This window comes from Akanthomyces muscarius (assembly GCF_028009165.1).
Source record: "Akanthomyces muscarius strain Ve6 chromosome Unknown contig_18, whole genome shotgun sequence".
Taxonomy (NCBI): Eukaryota; Fungi; Ascomycota; class Sordariomycetes; order Hypocreales; family Cordycipitaceae; genus Akanthomyces; species Akanthomyces muscarius.
The window spans coordinates 652,651-675,318 of record NW_026611618.1 but is presented as its reverse complement, the minus strand read 5'-3'; the positions used below and the strand labels follow the sequence as shown (position 1 = coordinate 675,318).

The window sequence follows — 22,668 nt, the reverse complement described above, 5'->3', positions numbered from 1 at the left end:
GTACCGAGCACTGCAAGTCGTGTCTGTGGCAGATATTCAATGTCGCACCATGATGGTGACAACCATGTACACTCGGCCTTTTGCTGGAAAATATACTTATCGCGTTTAGAGACAAAAAAGCCGGTCAGGCATAATACGAATCACTACATATATATATATACTATTTCTATAAGCTATTGTACAGCTACTTACCAAATGTCCATGATATCAGCCTTGCCGCTCATGACCAATCAGTGACCGGATGGTTGTTCCTCTACACCCCGCATCCTGATAGAATGGCCATGCTACCCGTGACTTCAGCGCTGCACTATTCAGGTATGATTGGGTGCTTCTTCAAACTGAAAAGAAAAAAAATCATTTTCCAAGAATGAAACATTTTGTTATCTTCACGTTAATAGTTGGAGTAATGCTAACAAACATGGCGGAGGCTGCTCATTATACTTATAATCCAATTCAGCCCAACCAGGTCCGGCTATTCAAATTTGTCCAAGATGACAACGGGATATGTGCGCTTCATGAAACTTTCTCGCTTGAAGCGCTCCCTGTGTTTCGTTCTCTCTCGTACACTTGGGCTCCTAATGGAGGCTGCCCTCCGAGCAACTTCAAAATCGACATCGACAAACTCAAACTCCCAAATTTGGACACGCTCCAAGAGTTCTTTAAAGCCCTAAAGTCCAGAGGCATGCTACATGACGGTAAATGGTGGTGGATAGACTCAATTTGCATCAACCAGGCGAATATCAAAGAGAGGGGCTTCCAGGTAGGACACATGGAAATACTGGTCAGCCGGGCGAAAACCGTCATTGTCTGGCTGGGAGAAGCCTCGAGCGACAGCGAGCTGGCTATAGACTTTATCAAACTTCTCGACGAGACGAGCCGACGCAGGCTCAGCATTGCAGACCTCCGCGCCACGCTAGAGAATGGTCACTATCGTGCCCACTGGGAAGCTTTGACGAATTTTCTGTCACAAAAGTGGTGGTCCAGGATTTGGACTATGCAGGAATTTGTACTGGCGCAGAGCCTCTCGTTCTGGTGCGGCATGCACGACATCAGCAGGGTCGCCATCTGCCAGAGCCTTAGTATGGCCGACAAGTGCACCTCGAGTGGCACCAAACAGTCTATTGCATTCAAGCACGGCAACAACCGGAGAATAGCATGGGACTTATACAAGGCTAGCCAAGAGCCAGGCACCAGCCTTCGATTCTCTCTTCTTGCCTTGGCCGCCTACTTCTGTTGCATGGACGCCTTGGATGATCGGGATCGGCTCTACGGCGTGATGGGGCTCGCGACTGACCGAGTACTGCTGGAAGTTGACTACTCGGTGAGACCGGAGGAAGTCTATGCGCGGCTGAATCGATCATTTATCACCCACTACAAGTCTCTGGCTATTATATGTTTTGCCTCAACATACACACCGCCACCGGGAACAATACGGCCGTCCTGGAGGCTGGACTGGCAAAAGCGGAGTCCCGAGGTCATTCCCTCCTTACTAGGATACGTCACAGGCTACTAGGAGAGTATAGGAAGATTAATTATATTAGATTTTTATAGTGTCTAACTAGGCCTAAAGGCTACTATATAGAGAGATATAATAAGTTATAAAGGAACGTTCTTTTACTACTATTAGTACCTATTAATACTTTTACTTATTACTTTAGAGCTAAAAAAGATATAATTGTTAGGGCACTTATAGAGGACGCTAGTTAATAGGAAGTTATAGGCAGTTAGAGGAGTTACGTGTAAAAAAGCTACTATATAGTGGCGAGCTACTAATAAGAGAGTAGTAAGGAGGTAGACTAATTCCACTATTATTCTAAAAACCTAAAAATTATCTAGTAACTAAAACTCTTTACTAATAGCACCTTATAAGATTATTATTATTACTTAGTATAATATAGTTAATAAGTAAGCGGGCTAGATAAGTAAATAGGCTACTTTATTTAGCCTTTTACCCTTTAATCTTTAATAATTTAACTATAATATAAAAAAACACTTAAAACTAATTAAAATCCTCTTCTTTATTAGTTTCTATATCTATTATATAAGTATATATATTATATCTTATCTAACTATATATATTATATTACTAACTATATATTTTAACTTTTTTTTTATAATAACTATAAGTTTATATTTTATCTTTTATTAAACTATTTATATTTATTTACTTTTTTAAATCTCTTATATTTTATATAAAAAAAGATCTTTTAGTTTATAACTTTATTTTTTTAACTTATTAATACTTATTAATTAGCTTATTTATAACTATAAGGCTTTATATTTAAATATATAAAAATATAACTTTATATATAATAACTATTATATTTTTTTTAAAACTATTAAATATATTAAAACTTTTAGTTAAAAAGCTATTTAAGTAATTAATAATTTACTTTTTTAAAATTAAAGACTATAAAACTATTTTAATAGTAATATTTAATATCTAAAAAACTTAAAACTTAACTAATTTTAAATATAAGTTTAAAAGACTTAATATTATAAATTTAAGTTTTAAAATAAAAATAACTTTTTTAAAATTAAAAAAGATAATTTTAATACTTTAAAAATTATTTTAAATATCTTTTTTAATAAAAGACTTATTAAAAGTATTAAAAAATATAAAAAGAAAGTCTTTTTTAATAATATATATAATATTAGCTTTTATAAAATCTTTAATTTATTACTTATAAGCTTTTTTAAATAAATTAAAATAACTAATATTTTAAAGTTAGAGTATATAAAAAAAATATATAAGTATATAAAAGGTAATAATATTTTCTTTTTAGTAAAAAAGTTTAAATATAGTTAAATAGTAACTTTTATAATTATTTAAGATTAAAAAATAATAATTACCCTTTTTTTAATTTTATATATATTTATTAAAATACTTAATTTAATTTATACTAATTTTATTTATTATTTAATTATTTAAACTTATATTAATATATTAATTTAAAAGTAATTATTTATTTTTATATTAAAATATAAAGTAAATTTAGTCTTTAATTATAATATATAATAATACTATTAAGTTTAAAGAATTTACTATTTAAATTATAATAATTTATTTTTTATTACTAAATTATATTATTTTTACTTTTTTAACTTAATTAAAGTTTATAATAATTATATTTATTATAATAAAACCTATTAAAAACCTAGTTTTATTAAAGTTATAAATATTAAACTTTATAATATTATATTTTATAATTATATTCTTTAAAAGTATAAATTAGTTATAAATAATAATAAGAACTTTATATTTAGCTTTTTAATAGTTATATTATTATTAAAAATATATTATAAGTTTTAATTATTATTATATAAAGTTTTTTATTTAATATATATTAATATATTATATATTATATTTAATAAAGAGTTTATTTATTATATCTTTTATATTAATATAATAAAAAAGAAAGCTTTTAAATCTAATTAAAGAATATAATTTATTATAAATCTTTTTTCTAAATTAGTAAGTTTTTTTAAATTAATAGTATAATCTTATTATAATATTTAATTAATATATTATACTTATATAGTTAAATATAATATATTATAAATTAAAGTAGTTTATTTATAACTTAATTTAATATTTTTTTAAATAGCTTTAAAGGTAAAAATAATTCTTATTTCTTTTAATATATTTTTTATCTATTATTATTAAGTAATATATATATTAAAATAGAAGTTAGTAAAATATAGTATAATAGCTTACTTACTTATTTAGCCCGCTTATTTATTAATTATATTAGTACTATAAGGAAATAAAATAGTTAATAAAGGGAAAAAAGAAAAATACTATTAGGTATTATAATAAAGACTTTATTATTATAAATATTTCCTTTAAAAGGTATAGTCTTTTTACTATATAGTTTACCTTTTCATAATTACTTTACTTTATTTATATTTAAAGCACCTAAATAGTACTATATATTATATAATAGTTTATAATAAAGGCCTAATTAGGCACTTAAAAGAGTAGGTAGGGCCTAGTTATAGCTATATAGTTACTAACTATTACCTATTAACCCCTCTACTAATAGTAATAAATAGCCTTATTAAAGTTATATTTTCTTATATTATACTTACCTTAATATATAGCTCTATTAGGCCTATATATTTCTATATTATACGCTTAGAAAGCTTAGGAATAATATAAAAAAAGAAGTTTAGACTAGTTAGTAAGAGGGGGTAAATAAGGGTGGTATATAAAGGTACTAAGCTTTAGCCTATTATTATAATTAAAATAGTATAAGTTAGATATTAGCTAGCTTAGTTTTAAGATAACTTTACTAAGACCCTAGTTAAACTTTATACTAACTCTATATAAAACCTAAACTACTATAAAATAGAAAAAACTTACTCTCTTTCCTATTTCTTCTTCTTACTCTTCTTAAAAGAGTTAATATTAATTATAATATCTATTTATAACTGCCTTAAAGCTAGTTTATAATATATATTAAATAAAAATAAACTATAAAGTAGTTAGAATATTATAAATATACTATATATTAATAAAGACTTTCTTATAAGATATTTTAAATATAAAGGTAATTACTTATAAAAAGACCACTTTATAAATAATTATAATATTTATAAAAGAGGAAGTTAAATTACTAAAGAATATTAAAATTAACTAAAAGTTATTAGTATAAAATAAATAACTTAAAGTAAAAATATAATAATATACTTAAATAATAGCCTAATTAAAAACTACTAGATAAAAGATATAATAAGATAAGGCCTACTATTAAATCTACTCTTACTATAAGGTTATAATAAAAGTATAAATAAAATATAGCTAAAAATAGATAAGAGTAATACTTCATATAAAAAGTAACTTAAATATTATTAATAAAAATAAAATAAAAAGATTAAAAGTTTATAGCTTTTTTAAAATTAACCTTACTAATTATTAAGGACTAGCTTTAAAGTAGCTATAAATAGGTATTATAGCTAATATTAACTCTCTTAAAGAGAGTAAGAAGAAGAAATAGAAAAGGGGGTAAGCTTTTTCTGTTTTATAGTAGTTTAGGTTTTATATAGAGTTAGTATAGAGTTTAGCTAAGGTCTTAATAAAGTTATCTTAAAACTAAGCTAACTAATACCTAACTTACACACCTAACTTATACTTTATAACTTTTAAACTTTATATTTAAATATTTAAAAATATAATCTTATATATTATAACTATTATATTCTTTTTAAAGCTATTAAGTATATTAAGACTTTTAATTAAAAAAACTATTTAAATAATTAGTAATTTATTTTTTAAAAATTAAAAACTATAAAACTACTTTATTTACTATACTTAGTATCTAAAAGATTTAAAATCTAATTAATTTAAATTATAAGTTTAAAAACCTTAATATTATAAACTTAAATTTTAAAATAAAAATAACTTTTTTAAGATTAAAAAGGGTAATTTTTATATTTTAAAAACTATTTTAAATATCCCTTTTTATAATAAATTTATTAAAAATATTAAAGAATATTAAAAAAAGTCTTTTTTTAATAATATATATAATATTAGCTCTTATAAGATTTTTAATTTATTATTTATAAGCTTTTTTAAATAAATTAAAATAACTAATATTTAAAAGTTAAAGTATATAAAAAAATAAATAAGTATATAAAAAGTAATAATATTTTCTTTTTAGTAAAAAAGCTTAAAAGTAGTTAAATAATAACTTTTATAATTATTTAAAATTAAAAGATAATAACTATATTTTTTTAATCTTTTATATATTTATTAAAATACTTAATTTAATTTCTATTAACTTAATTTATTATTAAGTTATTTAAGTTTATATTAATATACTAATTTAAAAGTAACTATTTATTTTGATTTTAAAATATAAAGTATTTTTAGTTTTTTATTATTTTATAAATATTTAATTTAAGTGATTTTTTAATAACAAATAAAATAAGAATTATATTATCTTTTATAAAAGTGTTTTTTATAAGTTATTATTAAATAATTATAATATATTATTATTATTATTATTATTATATTAATTAGACTTAACTTATTTAATACTTTTATAAGTAATAATAAAAAGAGAAAAAACTAAAGGGCTTAAATAAAAACCTTTACTTCTATTTATTCTAGTACTTATTTAGTTTAGTATATAAGTAAGGTTATTATAAACCCCTTTTTTTAATATTTTTAAATACTATTTTTATATATACTAAATATATTACTTAATAGTAATATCCTAGTTAGGCTAGTATAAGTTAAGAGTGTTATAAGGTTATAGTAGGTATAATAGTATAGTAATAGTAGGGATAGAAAGGTAGTTAGGAGGTTAGGGTTACTATCTCTTATATATCTCTCTCTTTTTACTTTTTATATTTACTTTTAGTATAATTTTAAAACTTTTTTATACTAACTTTTTAAAGTAGAAATAAAATAAAATATAATTTATTAAGTTTAACTATAATATAATAAGTTTAACACTATATTAAGCTTAGTATAAAGTTAGTAGTTAACTATTCCTAGTCTATTACTAATACTAATACTAATCTATATTTTTTATATAAGTCTTATATTAGTTATATAGCTAAAAAGAATATAATAATATATTATTTCTAAAAAGGTAAGTTAAGTCTTATTTAAACTTATTATTAAATTATAATACTAATAAGTTTAAGTTTTATTATACTATTTATATTTAGTATATAAAGTTAAGTTAAAAGTACCTTTAAATATATTCTATTATAAGTTTATATTACTTTTTATTTCTAATTTATAAAAGTTAGTTATATTATAGTTAATATTACTTAAATAGTTTAAAACTAGTTACCTACTAATATTAAAAATAGTATAGACCTAATTACTCTTTTAAGGAACTAAAAGTAATATAACCTTATATTAACTATAGTTTAAACTTAAACTACTAATAGTAAAGTAATTAAAGAGTATTTTTTTAAGATTAATATATAACTAGTCTAAGTCTTTATTACTTTTAGTCTTACTCTTACTAAGACTACTATTCTTACTTTTAGTAGTATTAATATAAATACTATTTAAATCTTAACTAGACTTAATATAATTACTACTAAAATAGCTACGGTCTATTAGGGGATCTATTATAGTAATAAGCTATTTATATAGCTACTAGTTATAGTTTAGGCCTAGAATAAAGCTAGTATAAGTATAAAAAGGGAGGAGAGTAAAGAGGAGAAGGAGGAGAAGGAAGAGAAGGAGGAGAAGGAAGAGAAGGAGGAGAAGGAAGAGAAGGAGGAGAAGGAAGAGAAGGAGAAGAAGGAAGAGAAGGAGAAGAAGGAAGAGAAGGAGAAGAAGGAAGAGAAGGAGGAGAAGGAAGAGAAGAAGGAGAAGGAAGAGAAGGAGGAGGAGATAGAGTAAGGGGGGTAGTATCTCTAACTAAATACTAATACTATTCTAGCTTATATCTTTTCTATTAGTTTACTATTTTTAGTTTTTAAAGTCTAGTTAGTATTATAATTAGCTTAGATTTAAGTTAAAAGTATTTAATTCTTAAAAGAGTATAAAGCTTTAAATAAAATAAAGTATATTTATTATTTTAAACTTATATTTATATATTATTTATAATAAATCTTAAATAAGTTTATATTTTATTTATTTTTTATTTAAATTTTTATATAAATAAGTTATTTTAAGTTAATAACTTATAAGGTAATATAGTTAATAAGTAAGTAGGTTAGATAAGTAAGTAAACTACTATACTATATTTTACTAACTTTTATTTTAGTATATATATTATTTAAAAATAATAAATAGAAAATATATTAAAAGAAGTAAGACTTATTCTTACCTTTAAAGCTATTAAAAAAATTTTTAAATTAAGTTATAAATAAGCTATTTTAATTTATAATATACTATATTTAATTATATAAGTATAATATACTAGTTAAATATTATAATAAGATTATATTATTAATTTAAAAAAACTTACTAATCTAAAAAAAAAAGTTATAATAAATTATATTTTCTAACTAAATTTATAAAGTTTTCTTTTTTATTATATTAATATAAAAAATATAATAAATAAACTACTTATTTAATATAATATATAATATATTAGTATATATTAAATAAAAAACTTTATATAATAATAATTAGAACTTATAATATATTTTTAATAAAGATATAACTATTAAAGAGCTAAATATAAAGATTTTATTATTATTTATAGTTAGTTTATATTCTTAAAAAATATTACTATAAAATATAATATTATAAAATCTAATATTTATAACTTTAATAAGATTAGATTTTTAATAGACTTTATTATAATAAGTATAGTTATTATAAGCTCTAATTAAGTTAAAAAAATAAAAAAATAATATAGTTTAGTAATAAAAAATAAGTTATTATAATTTAAATAGTAAATTCTTTAAGCTTAATAGTATTATTATATATTATAATTAAAAGCTAAATTTATTTTATATCTTAATATAAAAATAAATAACTATTTTTAAATTAATATATTAATATAAATTTAAATAGTTATATAATAAATAAAATTAGTATAAATTAGATTAAGTATTTTAATAAATATATAAAAAATAAAAATAAAAGTAATTATTATTTTTTAATTTTAAATAGTTATAAAAGTTATTATTTAATTATATTTAAGTTTTTTTATTAAAAAAAGAATATTATTACTTTTTATATACTTATATATTTTTTTTATATATTTTAACTTTTAAATATTAGTTATTTTAGTTTATTTAAAAAAACTTATAAATAATAAATTAAAGATTTTATAAAAACTAATATTATATATATTATTAAAAAAGACTTCTTTTTTATATTTTTTAATACTTTTAATAAGTTTTTTATTAAAAAAAATATTTAAAGTAGTTTTTAAAGTATTAAAATTACTATTTTTAATTTTAAAAAAGTTATTTTTATTTTAAAACTTAAATTTATAATATTAAGTCTTTTAAATTTATATTTAAAATTAGTTAAGTTTTAAGTTTTTTAAATATTAAATATTATTATTAAAATAGTTATATAGTCTTTAATTTTAAAAAAATAAATTATTAATTACTTAAATAGCTTTTTAATTAAAAGTCTTAATATATTTAATAGTTTTAAAAAAAGTATAATAACTATTATATATAAAGTTATTTTTTTATATATATAAATATATACTTTTAAGATTATAAATAAACTATTTAATAAGTATTAATAAATTAAAAAAACTAGATTATAAACTAAAAGATCTCTTTTTATATAAAATATAAGAGATTTAAAAAAGTAAATAATTATAAATAATTAAATAAAAAAAATCTAGATTTATAGTTATTATAAAATAAAAGTTAAAATATATAGTTAATAATATAATATATATAGTTAAATAAGATATAATATAAATACTTATATAATAAATATAAAAACTAATAAGGAAGAGAATTTTAATTAGTTTTAAGTATTTCTTTATATTATAGTTAAATTATTAAAAATTAAAAGGTAAAAGGTTAAATAAAGTAGCTTACTTACTTATTTAGTTTATTTACTTATTAATTATATTAATTTATATAGCTTTATTTAAATTATTTAAGGTAAATATAATATCTTTTCTTATTTAAAGTAAAAGTATATTAAAAGTAGGTTAGTTATATTAAATAATATAGTTTAAGAGTATATAGTAGATATATTTTAAGTTTGACTTATATTAGTAAAAAGTTAAGTTATATTTAAAAATATATTATTAATAGAGAAAAGTATTTAGTCTAATTATAACTATTTATAGTTATATTATTAGGGATATTATATATTATAAAGGTAGTAAAAAGAAGTAGTTCTTTTATAAAGGTTAGAGTTAGGGTAAGATATATATAAGAAAGGTTTAAAGGTATTATAAATATTATTATTAAAGGGTTTCTTTATAGCCCTAATAATAGTACTATTAAGTAGTAACTTATTATTTAACTTTATACTTATTTTAATATAAGTTATATTTATTTTAGTAAAGGTAATTATAAAAGAGGTCTTTAAGTAGTTTAGAGATATATTTTAGTTAGTATTATCTTTATTAATATATAATTAGAGTAGCTTATAAGACTTATATAAAGGCGTATTAAAGCTACTTTAAAGCTTTATTAGTTTCTTATTTTATAATAGTTTAAGCCTTTATATTATAAGATAATATAAAGGTACTAAGCTTTAGCCCACTATTATAACTTAAATGGTATAGGTTAAGCGTTAGCTAGCTGAGCTCTAGGTCGACTTTATTAAGACCTTAGCTAAACTCCGTACTAACTCTATATAAAACCTAGACTACTACGAAAAGGAAAGGGCTCGCTGTCTTCTTATTTCTTCTCCTTCTTCTCCTTAAGAGAGTTAACAGTAATTATAACGCCTATTTATAGACGCCCTAGGGCTAGTTTATAACAGATAAATATAAAGAGAGGGGACTTATACCTTTACTTCTATATAGTAGGTAATAGTTACTTTAAATATACTAATAACTCTTTATAAGTAGGCTACCTAAAAGACACTTAGACTTTATAATAAGCTTATTATTATATCTTTAAATAATATTAGAATATAAAACTTATAGTTATAATTAGTCTAATCTTATATAAGTAAATATCTTATATAACTTTACCTTAAAGCCTCTATAATTTCCTAATAGAGCTATTTAGAGTTTATATTAGTATTTTTACCTTTTTAGTAGTTTTTTTCTTATATATTTATTAAAAAAAAGAGAGTATAAGTTATACTCTTAATATCTAGGCTTTCTTATTAAAAACGATTTCTTTATCTCTAAGCTTAAATAGGCCTAAGTCTAATATATAGCTATATTAGAATTAAAAGATAGTAAACTTTAAAACTAAAAATTCTATACTATTATCTACTATCTAGTATTTATAGACCTTTTAGGCCTAGTAAAGCTAGGTAGTTACTTTATTACTATTTTATTTAATACTAAAATAGTTAGTATTATTAGTAAACTTAACTATAATAAGGCTTAGGATTACTTTAAGTTTAGTATAAATTTAACTTATAAAAAGGATAAAAAGTATAAATAAAAAGAGAGTTTTATAAAACCCTTTTTTTAACTTATTATATTTAAGTCTTAATACTATTTATTTTAAATTAAGATATATATAACTTAAAAAAAGACTAAACTAATATTACTATTAGTAAAAGGAAGCTAAGTTCTTTTATAACTATAATTAGGATTTTATAAATAATACTATTAAAAGTGTTTATAATATCTAGCTATAAAAGTAAAATAGCTTTACTTTAAACTTAAATATATATTATCCTTTAAGTTATTATTATAACTATTATTTTAGTAAACTATTAGTAGTAATTCCTTATCTAACTTAAAAAGAGGAGTGTTACAAATAAAGAAAGAACAGAAGCGGGCGTAGGAGCGGCCAAGGCAGCGGCCCTACGGGCACATACAGATTACCCGATTAGGACAGACAGTCACGTGACCGATCACCTCGCCCACTAGTGAGCGTGGTAAGCGGTGCGCACTGCGATCACTAGTAAGCGCAGTAAGCTAAGGAATATAATAGAGAGATAGATAAGTACTTAAAGAGGAAGTATTCTAGTAGCTAGGTAGTCTAGATCTCTATTAATCAATCTAAGTAATAGTTTCACTATTAAGAGTTCTACTCTTAATAACCATTTATCCCCTACTACTTAAGAACGTGCTACCTTATAGCTTTTAGCCTAACTTACTCTCTAAGAAACAGACCTACTATAACTTAGTAAATAAGCTATTATTATAAGGAGTTAGTACTTTTTTACTATAAGGGTAATATAGTTAGTAAGGATCTTTTTAAGTATATTATAAATTAATATAGCTTTTTTATAACTTAGTTTTAGTTTTTTTTTTTAAGAGCTTAAAAGGTAAAAATAATATATATCTTTTTTAAAGAGATTTATATAAATTATTATTAAGTAATAAAAGTACTAAAATAAAGGGTACTAAAAATTAGATATAGTAAATAACTTACTTATTTAAGTAACTTACTTATTAACTATATTATATTTTTATATATTTAGGTATAAAGCTTTAAAGTTATAAATAAGCTAATTAGTAAGTACTAGTATACTAAAAAAAATAAAGTTATAAATTAAAAGATCTCTTTTTATATAAAATATAAGAGAGTTAAAAAAGTAAATAAATATAAAAAGTTAAGTAAAAGATAAAATATAAATTTATAATTATTATAAAGTAAGAGTTAAAATATATAGTTAGTAATATAATTATTAGTAAGAAAGAGAATTTTAATTAATTTTAGATATTCTTTTTATATTATAGTTAAGTTATTAATAGTTAAAAGATAAAAGGTTAGGGAATATAAGTAACTTACTTATTTAGGCGACTTACTTATTAACTATATTATATCTTAATTTTAATTATATAGCTAGAAGGTAGTTTAAGGTAGTTATTAGGGAATTTATCTTCTAACTTAAATTCCAAATTTATAACGCCTTTTTTAACCTAATCTATACTATATAGTAGTGATTTGACCCTATAGTTAATTTATATACTAAGTAATCCTAGCTAGGTGAGTATAAAGCTATCCCGTGATTATTAGTGCTACTATACGCTATTCCGATCTAACAGTTCGCATTAGTTGATAGTAGGCCACAGTCAATAATACACACTAATACCTAGCTTTTGGCGGTTAATAGCAGGGGCTTAGCTACAGCCGTATAATCCCGCTGCAGTAGGTAGCCCAGCTACTGGGTGGCAGATTGGAAATATGTAGCCTGCTAACTGGCCTAAAAAGAGCTAGCTTTTGGAAATGGGAAAATTGAGAGGAACTATCGAGATTAAGTCTTAGCGAGCTGTACTTTTAAACTATGGTTATTAATGCTATATATAAGGTGTTTGTATTCTCCTGAGTGGAAAGGATGGAAAGATGCTGATTCTCTTTACTCTGATTGTTCCCCCGTTGGGCACTTTTTTTGGTGGGCTGTTTTGGTTAGTTGTTCTTGCCTAATTTTTACTGCGTTAGATTTGGATCTGGATCTGCCACTTGGTCTTGTTCTTGTTGTGGGTTTAATGGTTGATATGGTTTATTTGCAATGAAACTTGGCGCAAAAGGGATGTATTTTTGGGATTTAGTTTTGGGGATGAATAAAGTATTTGATCTAATAATGACGTATCTATGTTGTGATGTGGATGCCGGCACCTGATTGTTTCAATACTTGACCTCTGGTTAAGATGCTTTGGTGCGAGAGCATAGACCAGTCGCCCTTGGATGTCAGGCCTATTGTCCATAATTCAAGACCCATTATTCGAGATATCGCCGCCCACGGGAGGATCACGGTTGAAGGTTGGATTAATACGGGATGGACGGGGAGCATAGGTACAGAGCAACGATCACCTAACGTCCAGACGTCTAACCTGCCACACTCTTGGCTATTATTATAGTTACGTTAGAACATCTAGCATGAAGCATGGTTTAGTTACTTGGCAGCCTGGTCTGCGCTGTGTGGCAGTCATCTCTGCACGCAGGATCTCTGTTATAAAGTATTACGGGGTACAACTGGTGGGGTCGCGGGGATCGCCCGCGGTTACGCACGGCCGCGCTGCCTGCCTGGCTTTCGAGGCACTTTATATCTAGTTCTATTCATTTATACGGTCGACTGCATATCATCCACGTTTCTTCAGTGTAGCAATTGAAAGCTCTGTTGCGAACTGGCTGGAAACATATCCGTAGCTAGATCAAGATATTTGACCCAAGAGGAGGTGTTTACAGTTGTGGTGCAGAAGGATGACCGGGAATTAAGCTGTTTGGTGGATTTGGTATGGTAAATCAAAGACATAATGGCTCTCATAATGCTACTACCGCCTTCACCTTGTCCTTATCCAGACAGATCGATCAACTCAGCAAAGGTTGTGGTCCGGCTCTGGGGCAGCCTTACACTGGTTTTGCGAAACGCAATCGTCGCTCTTCTTCGCGCAGCGAAGGTGCAGCGACTTCCACTTATAACCGTCCGTCCAGGCGCGGAAGCATGTATTCCGTGATGTGTAGTCGTATCCGAACCACTGGCCCGTGCAGCCTGTGTTCTCCCAGTAACTGACTTGCAACTGCCCGTCCGGGCAGGCGCCGTATGAGAGAGCGCTGAGAGAGGCCACCTGGCAGTCAGTGTCGAAGCATGCGCCGTCGCTGTCCATGGCGATGCTTGCGGCGTTGTGAATGGTGCCGCTGCAGTTGTTGTGGTAGTAGGTGCCGAAGGTGAATGCGGGCTGGGCCCTGATGCAGGCGTACGTGTTGGCCCAGAGGCCGGTACAGTCCTTGCCCACAGCCGGATTCCATTTCACAAAGTCGTCTAGGGAAATGAAATTCTCGCTGGTTAGGCTCTGACAGGTATCACCGACTTTGACGAGCTCAAACTTGTCGCAGTAGCTGACCATGTTGGACTGTGTTGGCCTGGGTGTGTGGATTCTGTACGAGGCCAGTCAGTGAGTGTAAAGACGGAAAGGATGGGGAGACGGGCAGCGAGTGCTTACCCATTGGCCGGCTCAGTCGATGTCGGTGTGCTGGACGTGGAGGGCGTAGAGGTGGGAGTGCCAGGAACACCAACGCAGTAGTAATAGGCTGCCCACAACCCTCCGCAGTCCTTGCCCACGGCTGGATTCCACTTGATGAAATCGTCGAGAGAAAAGGTGCCGTAGCTGTCGAAAATCTTGCCACAAGTATCCCCAGCTTTCGCGACGTAGAACCTCCGGCACGAAGCGATTAGGCCACTCTGCGTAGGGCTGGGAGTCGGGGAACCCGATGGCGACGAGGAAGACGTGGTAGTCGGCGTAACGCCGTCGACGACGACGCAGTAGTAGTAGCTCGCCCAAAAGCCGTTGCAGTTCTGGTCCACAGCCGGGTTCCATTGCATGAACTGGCTCAGGCTGAGGCCGTACCTGCCGGTCACGCTGGCACAGGTGTCGCCCTTGACAGCCATGTAGTAAGTCTTGCAGTCTGTCTTGATGCCATCCTGGTGAGGCGAAGGGACTTGCGGTGTTGGAGATGTAGACGTGGAAGTTGTTGTTGTCGACGATGTAGGGGGAGGAGTCGTGATGCTGCCGCCATTGTTCACCTCAATGCAGTATGAGTAGCCGACCTTGAGGCCGCTGCAATCATCCTTGACAGAGGGATTCTAACACTACAATTAGAGGGGAGAACAACAGTGTGTGCCGTGCAGAGATTCAACCTACCCAGGCAACAAAGTCTTTGTGTGCCAAGCCCCAGTCAGACTCAATGGAAACACAAGTATCGCCCTTCACTGGTTCGTACCAGAAAGTGCATTGGTTAGTTGTACCCGGCGGTACTGTCCCGCCTGGCTTACTGGCAAGCTGATGCGGAACGCGAGTCACGTTGGCTGCAGCGCCAGAAACGCAGGCCAGGGCCGCATATGTTGAGATCTTCATGGTACTAGACTGGGAGGAGTATTCCAGAGGCTATGGTTCGTCACGCCCATTCTCCCACAGAACCGTTGCTGACTTTCCACGTTTATAGGTGCCCGGACCAGGATGGGTTGTCGTGAGGCTTGCCAACGCCACCCCAGCGTGCCATTGCTAGCTCAGTTAGCCTGGGAAAGCTGAACAACCGTGTCGTGCCCGATCAGTGATGCATCGCCCGCTCGTACATACGCCCGCTCTCTATCCCTAGCGCACACTCATGGAGTTCCTCGGTTCGCGCAGCAGGCTGTGGCGCGAGCTCAATGCGCCAGCCCCCATGGAAGACGCCAACGGAGATGATATCCAAGACGAGAGAAGAATGGGACTACACCCTAAACCCGTTTTGAAAATTTCTTCGGCAAGATGGCCGTATGCGGATAGCGGGTGGTCTGTCAGGGTTCAGGTACCATGAAGGAATCGTACCTTGCGTTGTGGCAAGTACAGCGCAGCGTCTCGCCTAATAGAGTAACTAGTGGGGAATTCTCACCAACGTCGGGCGTTCGGATATGGGCCGATATGGTCCAGAATGATCGGCAGTTCATCAAGTGGCGGATAGTTTGAATGCTGAGCACGATCAGGCTAAAATGATTACTCTAATCTGCTTTGGGGAAGCGGCGCGATGGATAGGGAGGGCCGCCGTCAGTTTTGTTGGCACCCACCACCTCTGAGCCGCCTTGGTTCCATGGTTTGTGCAGGAATCGACTGGGTCACGGTGGAGAGCGGGTAAGCGGCACAAGAAATACAAAAATAGTTCCTTGGCGGACCTTGTCCGTTTTCCTTCAATCACAAGGAGACAAAGTGGGTTACCCCCAGCTCAGAATCAAGGCTGCCATGCCACCGACGAGCTTGGGACAATCTGCGGAACTGCTGTTTTAGGGAAATTTCAGCGCTTGGTGCGTGCAACATCTCATACAGTGGGTGGCAGAAAGTATTTGCCCCCTGCCAGGGTTGTGATACTATTACGAATTTCTCAATCCGTTCTGCAGGCACGGTAGGGCGCGGATGAATCCGACGCATCCCTCTCATGTGCCTGGGCAATTTGCCCGCGCATGCACAAGTAAATTAGCCGTGAGTCTTCTTACCAAGCACATATTCGTTTATCTTCTCCGTTGGCGTCGATACCTGGCAGGGTCAAATACTTTCTGCCACCCACTGTATCTCACTGATAGATAGAACCTGGATTTTGTGAAGATCATTTTTCGGACAAGAAAGAAAACTATCGGCAGTTCCATGACCTGAGCAGGCGATGAATATGATCATGTAAGTAGTGGTTCGAAATTGGGGCTCCAAGCGAGGGCGAGGTGGTGGTCGTAACTAGAGCTTAGACGAGGTTTGTAAAATACATCACATCGTCTCAAGTAAAACATCACAATAGACAGTACTATGAAATAGTAATAATCAACGTTGAATACGTCGCGATTGAGACAATCAGAGTCCATAACGGGATGCAACAAGGGCATTACGTCACGTGACTCAACACATTCTCTTCGTCTGCTCCCGTTATCCGGTTTAGATCTCACACAATACTTATCGGTAAGAAAAATGTCCTCGCCGGAAATAGATACTTGGACCGGGCTGCCGCCGGAAATCAAAACGTCCATTTGCCAATATTTGGATAATAAAGATTTGAAGGCACTCCGGCTCACCAATTCCTCCTTCTCAGCTAGCGTCACGTTACGCCTGCCGAGGGTCTATTTATCGCTACATCCTCGTGATATAGCTGTCTTTAAGGCTATAGCGGATCATCCTCTCCGTCAGCAGGTCACCGAAATCGTCTACGATGATGCTCGGCTACCTAGGCTATTCCCCTTGAGCGCGGAGGAACAAGAACAGCGTCGCGTAAACCCCCTTAATAACGAAGATGAGACGGAAGAATACGACGAGATCAACCGTCTCAATGAAGTCTCCCACGGTGAGGGTGGAATGCCAATTTGCCCCGTGGAAAAGTGGTACTGTGAAAGGCTAGAGGAGACCGCGGATGACGCGAGGAGGAGGTATAGCAAAATGAGCCCTAAGCGTTATCCAGTTGTGACCGAGCGCGCGCTGAAAACGGCGGCACGACCTGATGCGAAGGTCTCTCTGGGCCTGTATCAAAAGCTTTATAAGGAGCAGGTGAAAACCGCCGAGGTGGACGCTGATATCGAGGCTCTACGCTATGGAATCGGCCGCTTCCCCGCTCTGAAGCGCATCACAATTACGCCGGCCGCTCACGGAGCTCTATACAGCCCCCGGTACCATACACCAACGATCCGTTCCCTTCCCTTTGGGCTCAACTATGTGCTCCCTCGTGGCTGGCCATACCGCGATGGTAATTTTGTGCATTATACCCCGGCATGGCCTCGTGCTCCTATGCAGAGCCTAGCAGCAGAAGAACATCGGATGCTGTGGCGAGGCGTTGTCTCCATACTCCAGGTGTTGGCCCAACAGCCGCATCTGGTGCCGCCGGAGCTTGTGTTTGATGTGCACGGGTTAAACACCGGCCTCAACCCGCACATGCTCGGCCAGCCGTCCGTGGACTACGACAACCTAGCCACCGTTTTGCAGCGAGGATTACGGCGTCTGGACCTACCGATTATAATCGGAGGATTGGAGGATGAAGGTTGGGACCCTCTTATCAATGGAAACTTTCGGAGTCTCCTCGAAAAGGCTCCCGGTCTTGAACACTTTCGACTTCGCGCTGACGCTTCCGATAACGAGTCCTCATTCCCGCCTCTTCAATCAATGCTTCCTGTGGAAACGTGGAAAAACCTTAGACACTTTGGCATTTCTGAGTTCGTCGTGGATGTTGACGATTTGACATCAACACTTGCGCTACTGCCTAAATCTCTACGTTCCGTGGAGTTGACCTTCCTGTCCTTTGTGGGCGTAAATGGTCATTATAGAGCGCTATTTGATGCCATGAAAACCAGGCTTGACTGGCCTTCATGGCCGAGCGGCCAACGACCTACGGTTATCGCCGCTCTGCCAGATTATCTCTTCCATCCCGAGTCAACATGTGGTATTTGGATTAGCGATGCGGTTAACGAGTTTTTATACGGCGATGATGGAGAGAATCCCATACAGTGGGGCGATAACAGGGTTCACTATGGCGTTGGAACTATGAAAGATGAGCTCGACTGTGACTGGGAATTGCCCAACTTGCAACGCCAAGACCTCTTCCGCCTTGGCCATTACTCGGAATAGGGTTCCCGTTGAAGAAAAAAAAACCATTTGATGGACTGGGAAAAAGATCACTGGGGAAAGTACTGCTAATGTATGAATTAAGATTATTTTATTCACATTTCACACATAAACCCCCTAGGCTTACAGCAGCCCTTCCCTCAATACATGAGAAACACAAAGATGTCTAGGCTTCCGCCTCCACAAAATTGAGCTATCTGTCCATATAATTCTTTCACAAAATCCTAGGCGTCAAGCCTGGCAATGTTCTCATTGTGCAGCTATTGAAAGAAAAGGTCAACATGAATGAGCCATCCAGCGAGTCTATTACTACCGAGAGATGGATCTACCATTACTAATGGGATGCCCCAACGCAAACGTAATTCCCAGTCTTCATGTTCTTGCAAGCAGATCCAATGTCTGGGTTCCATTTGAACAAGTCCGACAGTCCGATTCCATTAGCTTTACAGAGTGATCCACACTTGTCCCCGTCCATGACCTGGTAAAATTTGTTACAATAGTCAATCATACCCGGCTGGGTGGGAGTCGGCGTGGCGACCGGCGCGGAAGTGGTCGTCGGGGTACCATCATCGTCATCATCGGGAGGATTACCATTTGACAGCGTCGAGATGCAATAGTTCGTACCGATGACCAGGCTGGTGCAATCAGATCCAATGGAAGGGTTCATCTTGTAGAACTGCGCCAAATTGAGCTGGGCCATGGTCAAGACGCTGCTACACGTCTCGCCCTTTCGCACGAGGTACCATGATGTGCAGTCCGAGATTTCACCCGATGCGCGGGGAGACGGGGGGTCCGGCGTGGGCTCTCCTACTAGCCATCAGTATATGCGGTGCTATACCCTTGGGTATACTGTCTCGCGGTCGAGCTTACCCGTGGAAGTCGAAGTGGGAGTCGGCCGCGACAATTCAACACAGTATTGCGTGCCTCTGGGCACGGTACATACAGCAGGAGAGGGCGTGGGGTCAGTCGCACCCCCGGTTGTTGACGACTGAGCGGCTGGGTTCAAAGATGGATTCCATAGCAGAAAGTCCTATCAGTCCACATAAGTATACCAGTCTCAGAGAGATGGAGAGGGGTTCATACGTCTAGAGAGATCTCCCAAGTGAAGGCCCAACCATCGCAAGTGGAAAGAGACGTATCGTCACTAAGATCGAGCCAGGAATATCTGTTGTTGCGTTGCTTAGTTCATCCTTTGTCATGATTCGGCTTGGCTGACGAACCTATAGCAATCAACTCGTGTACCACTAGCCGTAGGCACTGCAGCCTGGGCGGACGGGCTAGAGCTCGATCCTGAGTTAACCCTGGTAGTCGTTTTGACAGGTATAGGAGTGAATGGGGGCAGAGAACGCTGGCCGTAGCCCGGGTAGTCCTCAATGCGCCCGACGGGCTGGACGCAGTAGTAATAGCCCTGCTTGATTGCTTTGCAATCGTCACCAGCTTCGGGGTTCAGAAAGATGCTATAGTAAACCTGGTTAACTTGGGGACTTATGAAAAAAAAAAACCAGCACCACTCACAAGTCTTTTTGGGTAATGCCCGCCTTGATTGCTATGGTACCGCAGTCTTCATCAGGACCAAGTTGGTAGAATCGGCCACAGTTGGGGTTGGTCTTGTCTCCTGTAGGAGATGGAATTGTTCTGCCGTCGATTTAGTATGTAATGCAAAATTTGAGGGATTTCATCTCATATAAATAAGGTGGTCAATACTTACGCTGGGGTCGAGGCCGTTGACGAAGCACCAACAGTATTGGTGGAAATGGCGAAGCCCGTGTCCGTCGGGTTGCTTACGCAAAGGCCTTGGGAGAAGCTCTCCAAGTTGCTGAATCAATTAGCGTTTCAGTTAGTATCAGCATGGTGACGGGGAGTGCACTTACTCGCAAGAAGGACTCAACTTTGGGTTCCAACGCAGTAGCTGAGCATAGGTCGCGTTTGTCTTATAAAAGACAGTTTCGCAGCTGTCACCGCTTTGAACAGTGTAAAGAGTACAATTGGATGTAGAGTTTGCCACGGACGCAGAATTGAAAGTCGCTGTGGACTGATTGTTGAGAACATATTCGTTTGAAGCAGCTGCCAAGCCAAGAAGGCCAGCAGCGCTGCATACCAACGCAACAAACATGGACTGCATGGTTGCGTTGCGAGTATAATCAACGATGAACAAGTATGAACAGAAGAAGTAGGTTGACTGTTTTGTTTATGCTCGGCAGCTTGCATCTCGTATCGGGAGGGAATGGCCAGTTTCGGGGTTTTCGGGTTTAGGCGATCGGCTTATGGGGGTAGCATGCAAAGGCTCGGCCGCATTGCCAAAAGAGGTTATACACGGCGCCCAATATCTTAGTCTCGCGACGCAAGGCTACCACCAAAAGAGGTGATATGTGGCGCAGAAACTCCTGGTTTTTGCCTTTTCGGGATACAATGCGACGATCGCCCCTTCGAATACAGGGTTCAGCCATGAAATATGCCATTGCCGAGTCCCCGAAAACTTGCCAACAATGGACTAACACCTAGACATTACACGAATGACTCTCCTAGCCTCAGCCTCGAAGGGAAGTACTACAGGGACTGGGGTCATTGTGGCGGCGGCCGGGGCTCGATGTGCACGGTTTAATTGCGGGCGGCCGAAGGGGGGGGGGGGGGGGGGGGGCGGAACTTCCGGTTTGGAGCATACCGGGAATGCCGTTAGGCTGAGAAACTGGCAGGGGTGTTTTCTTTCCTCGCATCTTGCATGGGTGTGGATGGATATGTAAGAGCAAGGTATTCGGCCAGGGAGATGCAAACCCGCGAAAATATATTCAATAAGTACGTGTGCCACTGCCCTGACTGAGTCTGGTACAGTCAAGGCTGCACTGCACCATAACCTCGTTGCCATGGCTCCCCGCAGTTTTACGCAGGTTGCCAGGCTACTTGCCATCGCAGCTACTCAACTTTCTTTTGCCCATTCCTTTGTTAATAATAACACTCATTCACTTGCTCAAAACAATACACACCTTAATGAAACCCATGCGCAGAATAGCGTGTCTAAGACGAGTGCCAGCCGCTTGGGACTCCAGGGGCTGGATGCGGCTGCCGCAGACAAACCTGGTCAGGATGACCACACGTGTGGCCCCGATCGCCCTTGCAAGAACAAGGCATGCTGTGGCAAGTCTGGCTGGTGTGGCTACAGTCCAGATTTCTGCGGCACGGGCTGTCAGTCCAACTGTGATGCCAAGGCAGAGTGTGGACTGTATGCCTCGCCTCAGGGCAAAACCTGCCCCCTCAACGTCTGTTGCTCCGAGTTTGGCTTTTGCGGTACCACCGCCGAGTTTTGCGCTCCTGGTTGTCAATCCAACTGCAACCAGCCCAAGCCCCCGGGCGGCTCGGGTAACGATGTGCGAACTCGCGTAATCGGTTACTGGGAAAGTTGGAACTCACAGCATCCGTGTGGACGGATGGGCCTTGACGAGATCCCCGTCGAATTACTGACTCATCTCAACGTTGCCTTCGGATACATCAGTGAAGATTTTCGAATCACCAACATGGACGGTATTAGTGATGATCTATATCGTAACATGGGCAATGTCAAGGCTCGCAATCCCGCACTGAAAATCTCGATTGCATTAGGCGGATGGACCTTTAATGATCCTGGTCCCTGGCAAAACCGATTTTCGCAAGTTGTCGCGACCGAGAATAGCCGAGCTACATTCATTAAAAACCTTTTGGGATTTTTGTCGGAGTATGGCTATGACGGTGTCGGTAAGCTGGAACCCGTGTCGCAGAAGACCAGAACACAAGCTAACGCAAAATACAGATTTCGGCTAGTTGCCATACCTATTGAGAAGTGCATGGCTAACAAATTCTCTAGACTGGGAGTACCCTGGGGCAGATGATCGCGGAGGAACTGATGCTGATCCTGTCAAGTACGTCGTGTTGTTGAAAGAGCTCAGGGCAGCCATCAGTGCCAGCGGACACGATTATATTGTCACTTTCACCGCTCCGTCATCATATTGGTATCTACGCCACTTCCGTGTTAAGGAGATGGAAGCCTACGTCGACTGGATCAACCTGATGAGCTACGATATCCATGGTG

The 22,668-nt window shown here is 34.3% G+C and overlaps 5 protein-coding genes across 6 annotated transcripts; 3 read left to right on the top strand and 2 right to left on the bottom strand.

Annotated features, from left to right (window-relative positions):
* Positions 1 to 367: 367 nt before the first annotated feature.
* LMH87_008677 (uncharacterized protein) lies at positions 368 to 1,513 on the top strand (the record flags this gene model as incomplete). The annotated part of the gene is made up of 1 exon (XM_056201887.1): positions 368 to 1,513. One exon carries the CDS (start codon positions 368 to 370, stop codon positions 1,511 to 1,513), a length of 1,146 nt encoding a protein of 381 aa, XP_056056505.1.
* A 12,346-nt stretch (positions 1,514 to 13,859) lies between these two features.
* Positions 13,860 to 15,398, bottom strand: LMH87_008676 (uncharacterized protein; the record flags this gene model as incomplete). The annotated part of the gene is made up of 4 exons (XM_056201886.1): positions 13,860 to 14,421; positions 14,487 to 15,127; positions 15,186 to 15,253; positions 15,317 to 15,398. 4 exons carry the CDS (start codon positions 15,396 to 15,398, stop codon positions 13,860 to 13,862), a joined length of 1,353 nt encoding a protein of 450 aa, XP_056056504.1.
* A 1,572-nt stretch (positions 15,399 to 16,970) lies between these two features.
* On the top strand, positions 16,971 to 18,611 carry LMH87_008675 (uncharacterized protein; the record flags this gene model as incomplete). The annotated part of the gene is made up of 1 exon (XM_056201885.1): positions 16,971 to 18,611. The coding sequence occupies one exon, from the start codon at positions 16,971 to 16,973 to the stop codon at positions 18,609 to 18,611; it is 1,641 nt and encodes a 546-aa protein (XP_056056503.1).
* Positions 18,612 to 18,832: 221 nt separating this feature from the next.
* LMH87_008674 (uncharacterized protein) lies at positions 18,833 to 20,730 on the bottom strand (the record flags this gene model as incomplete). Of its 2 annotated transcripts, XM_056201883.1 has the most annotated exons (10): positions 18,833 to 18,868; positions 18,938 to 18,942; positions 19,119 to 19,299; positions 19,377 to 19,415; positions 19,552 to 19,638; positions 19,692 to 19,773; positions 19,829 to 20,065; positions 20,124 to 20,243; positions 20,317 to 20,424; positions 20,480 to 20,730. In XM_056201883.1, the coding sequence occupies 10 exons, from the start codon at positions 20,728 to 20,730 to the stop codon at positions 18,833 to 18,835; spliced, it is 1,146 nt and encodes a 381-aa protein (XP_056056501.1). The 2 variants fall into 2 exon arrangements, with proteins under 2 accessions (XP_056056501.1, XP_056056502.1); XM_056201884.1 differs by having other exon boundaries at positions 19,119 to 19,415; positions 19,479 to 19,638.
* A 739-nt stretch (positions 20,731 to 21,469) lies between these two features.
* Positions 21,470 to 22,400, top strand: LMH87_008673 (uncharacterized protein; the record flags this gene model as incomplete). Its single annotated transcript, XM_056201882.1, has 2 exons — positions 21,470 to 22,334; positions 22,390 to 22,400. 2 exons carry the CDS (start codon positions 21,470 to 21,472, stop codon positions 22,398 to 22,400), a joined length of 876 nt encoding a protein of 291 aa, XP_056056500.1.
* Between the last annotated feature and the right edge of the window lie 268 nt (positions 22,401 to 22,668).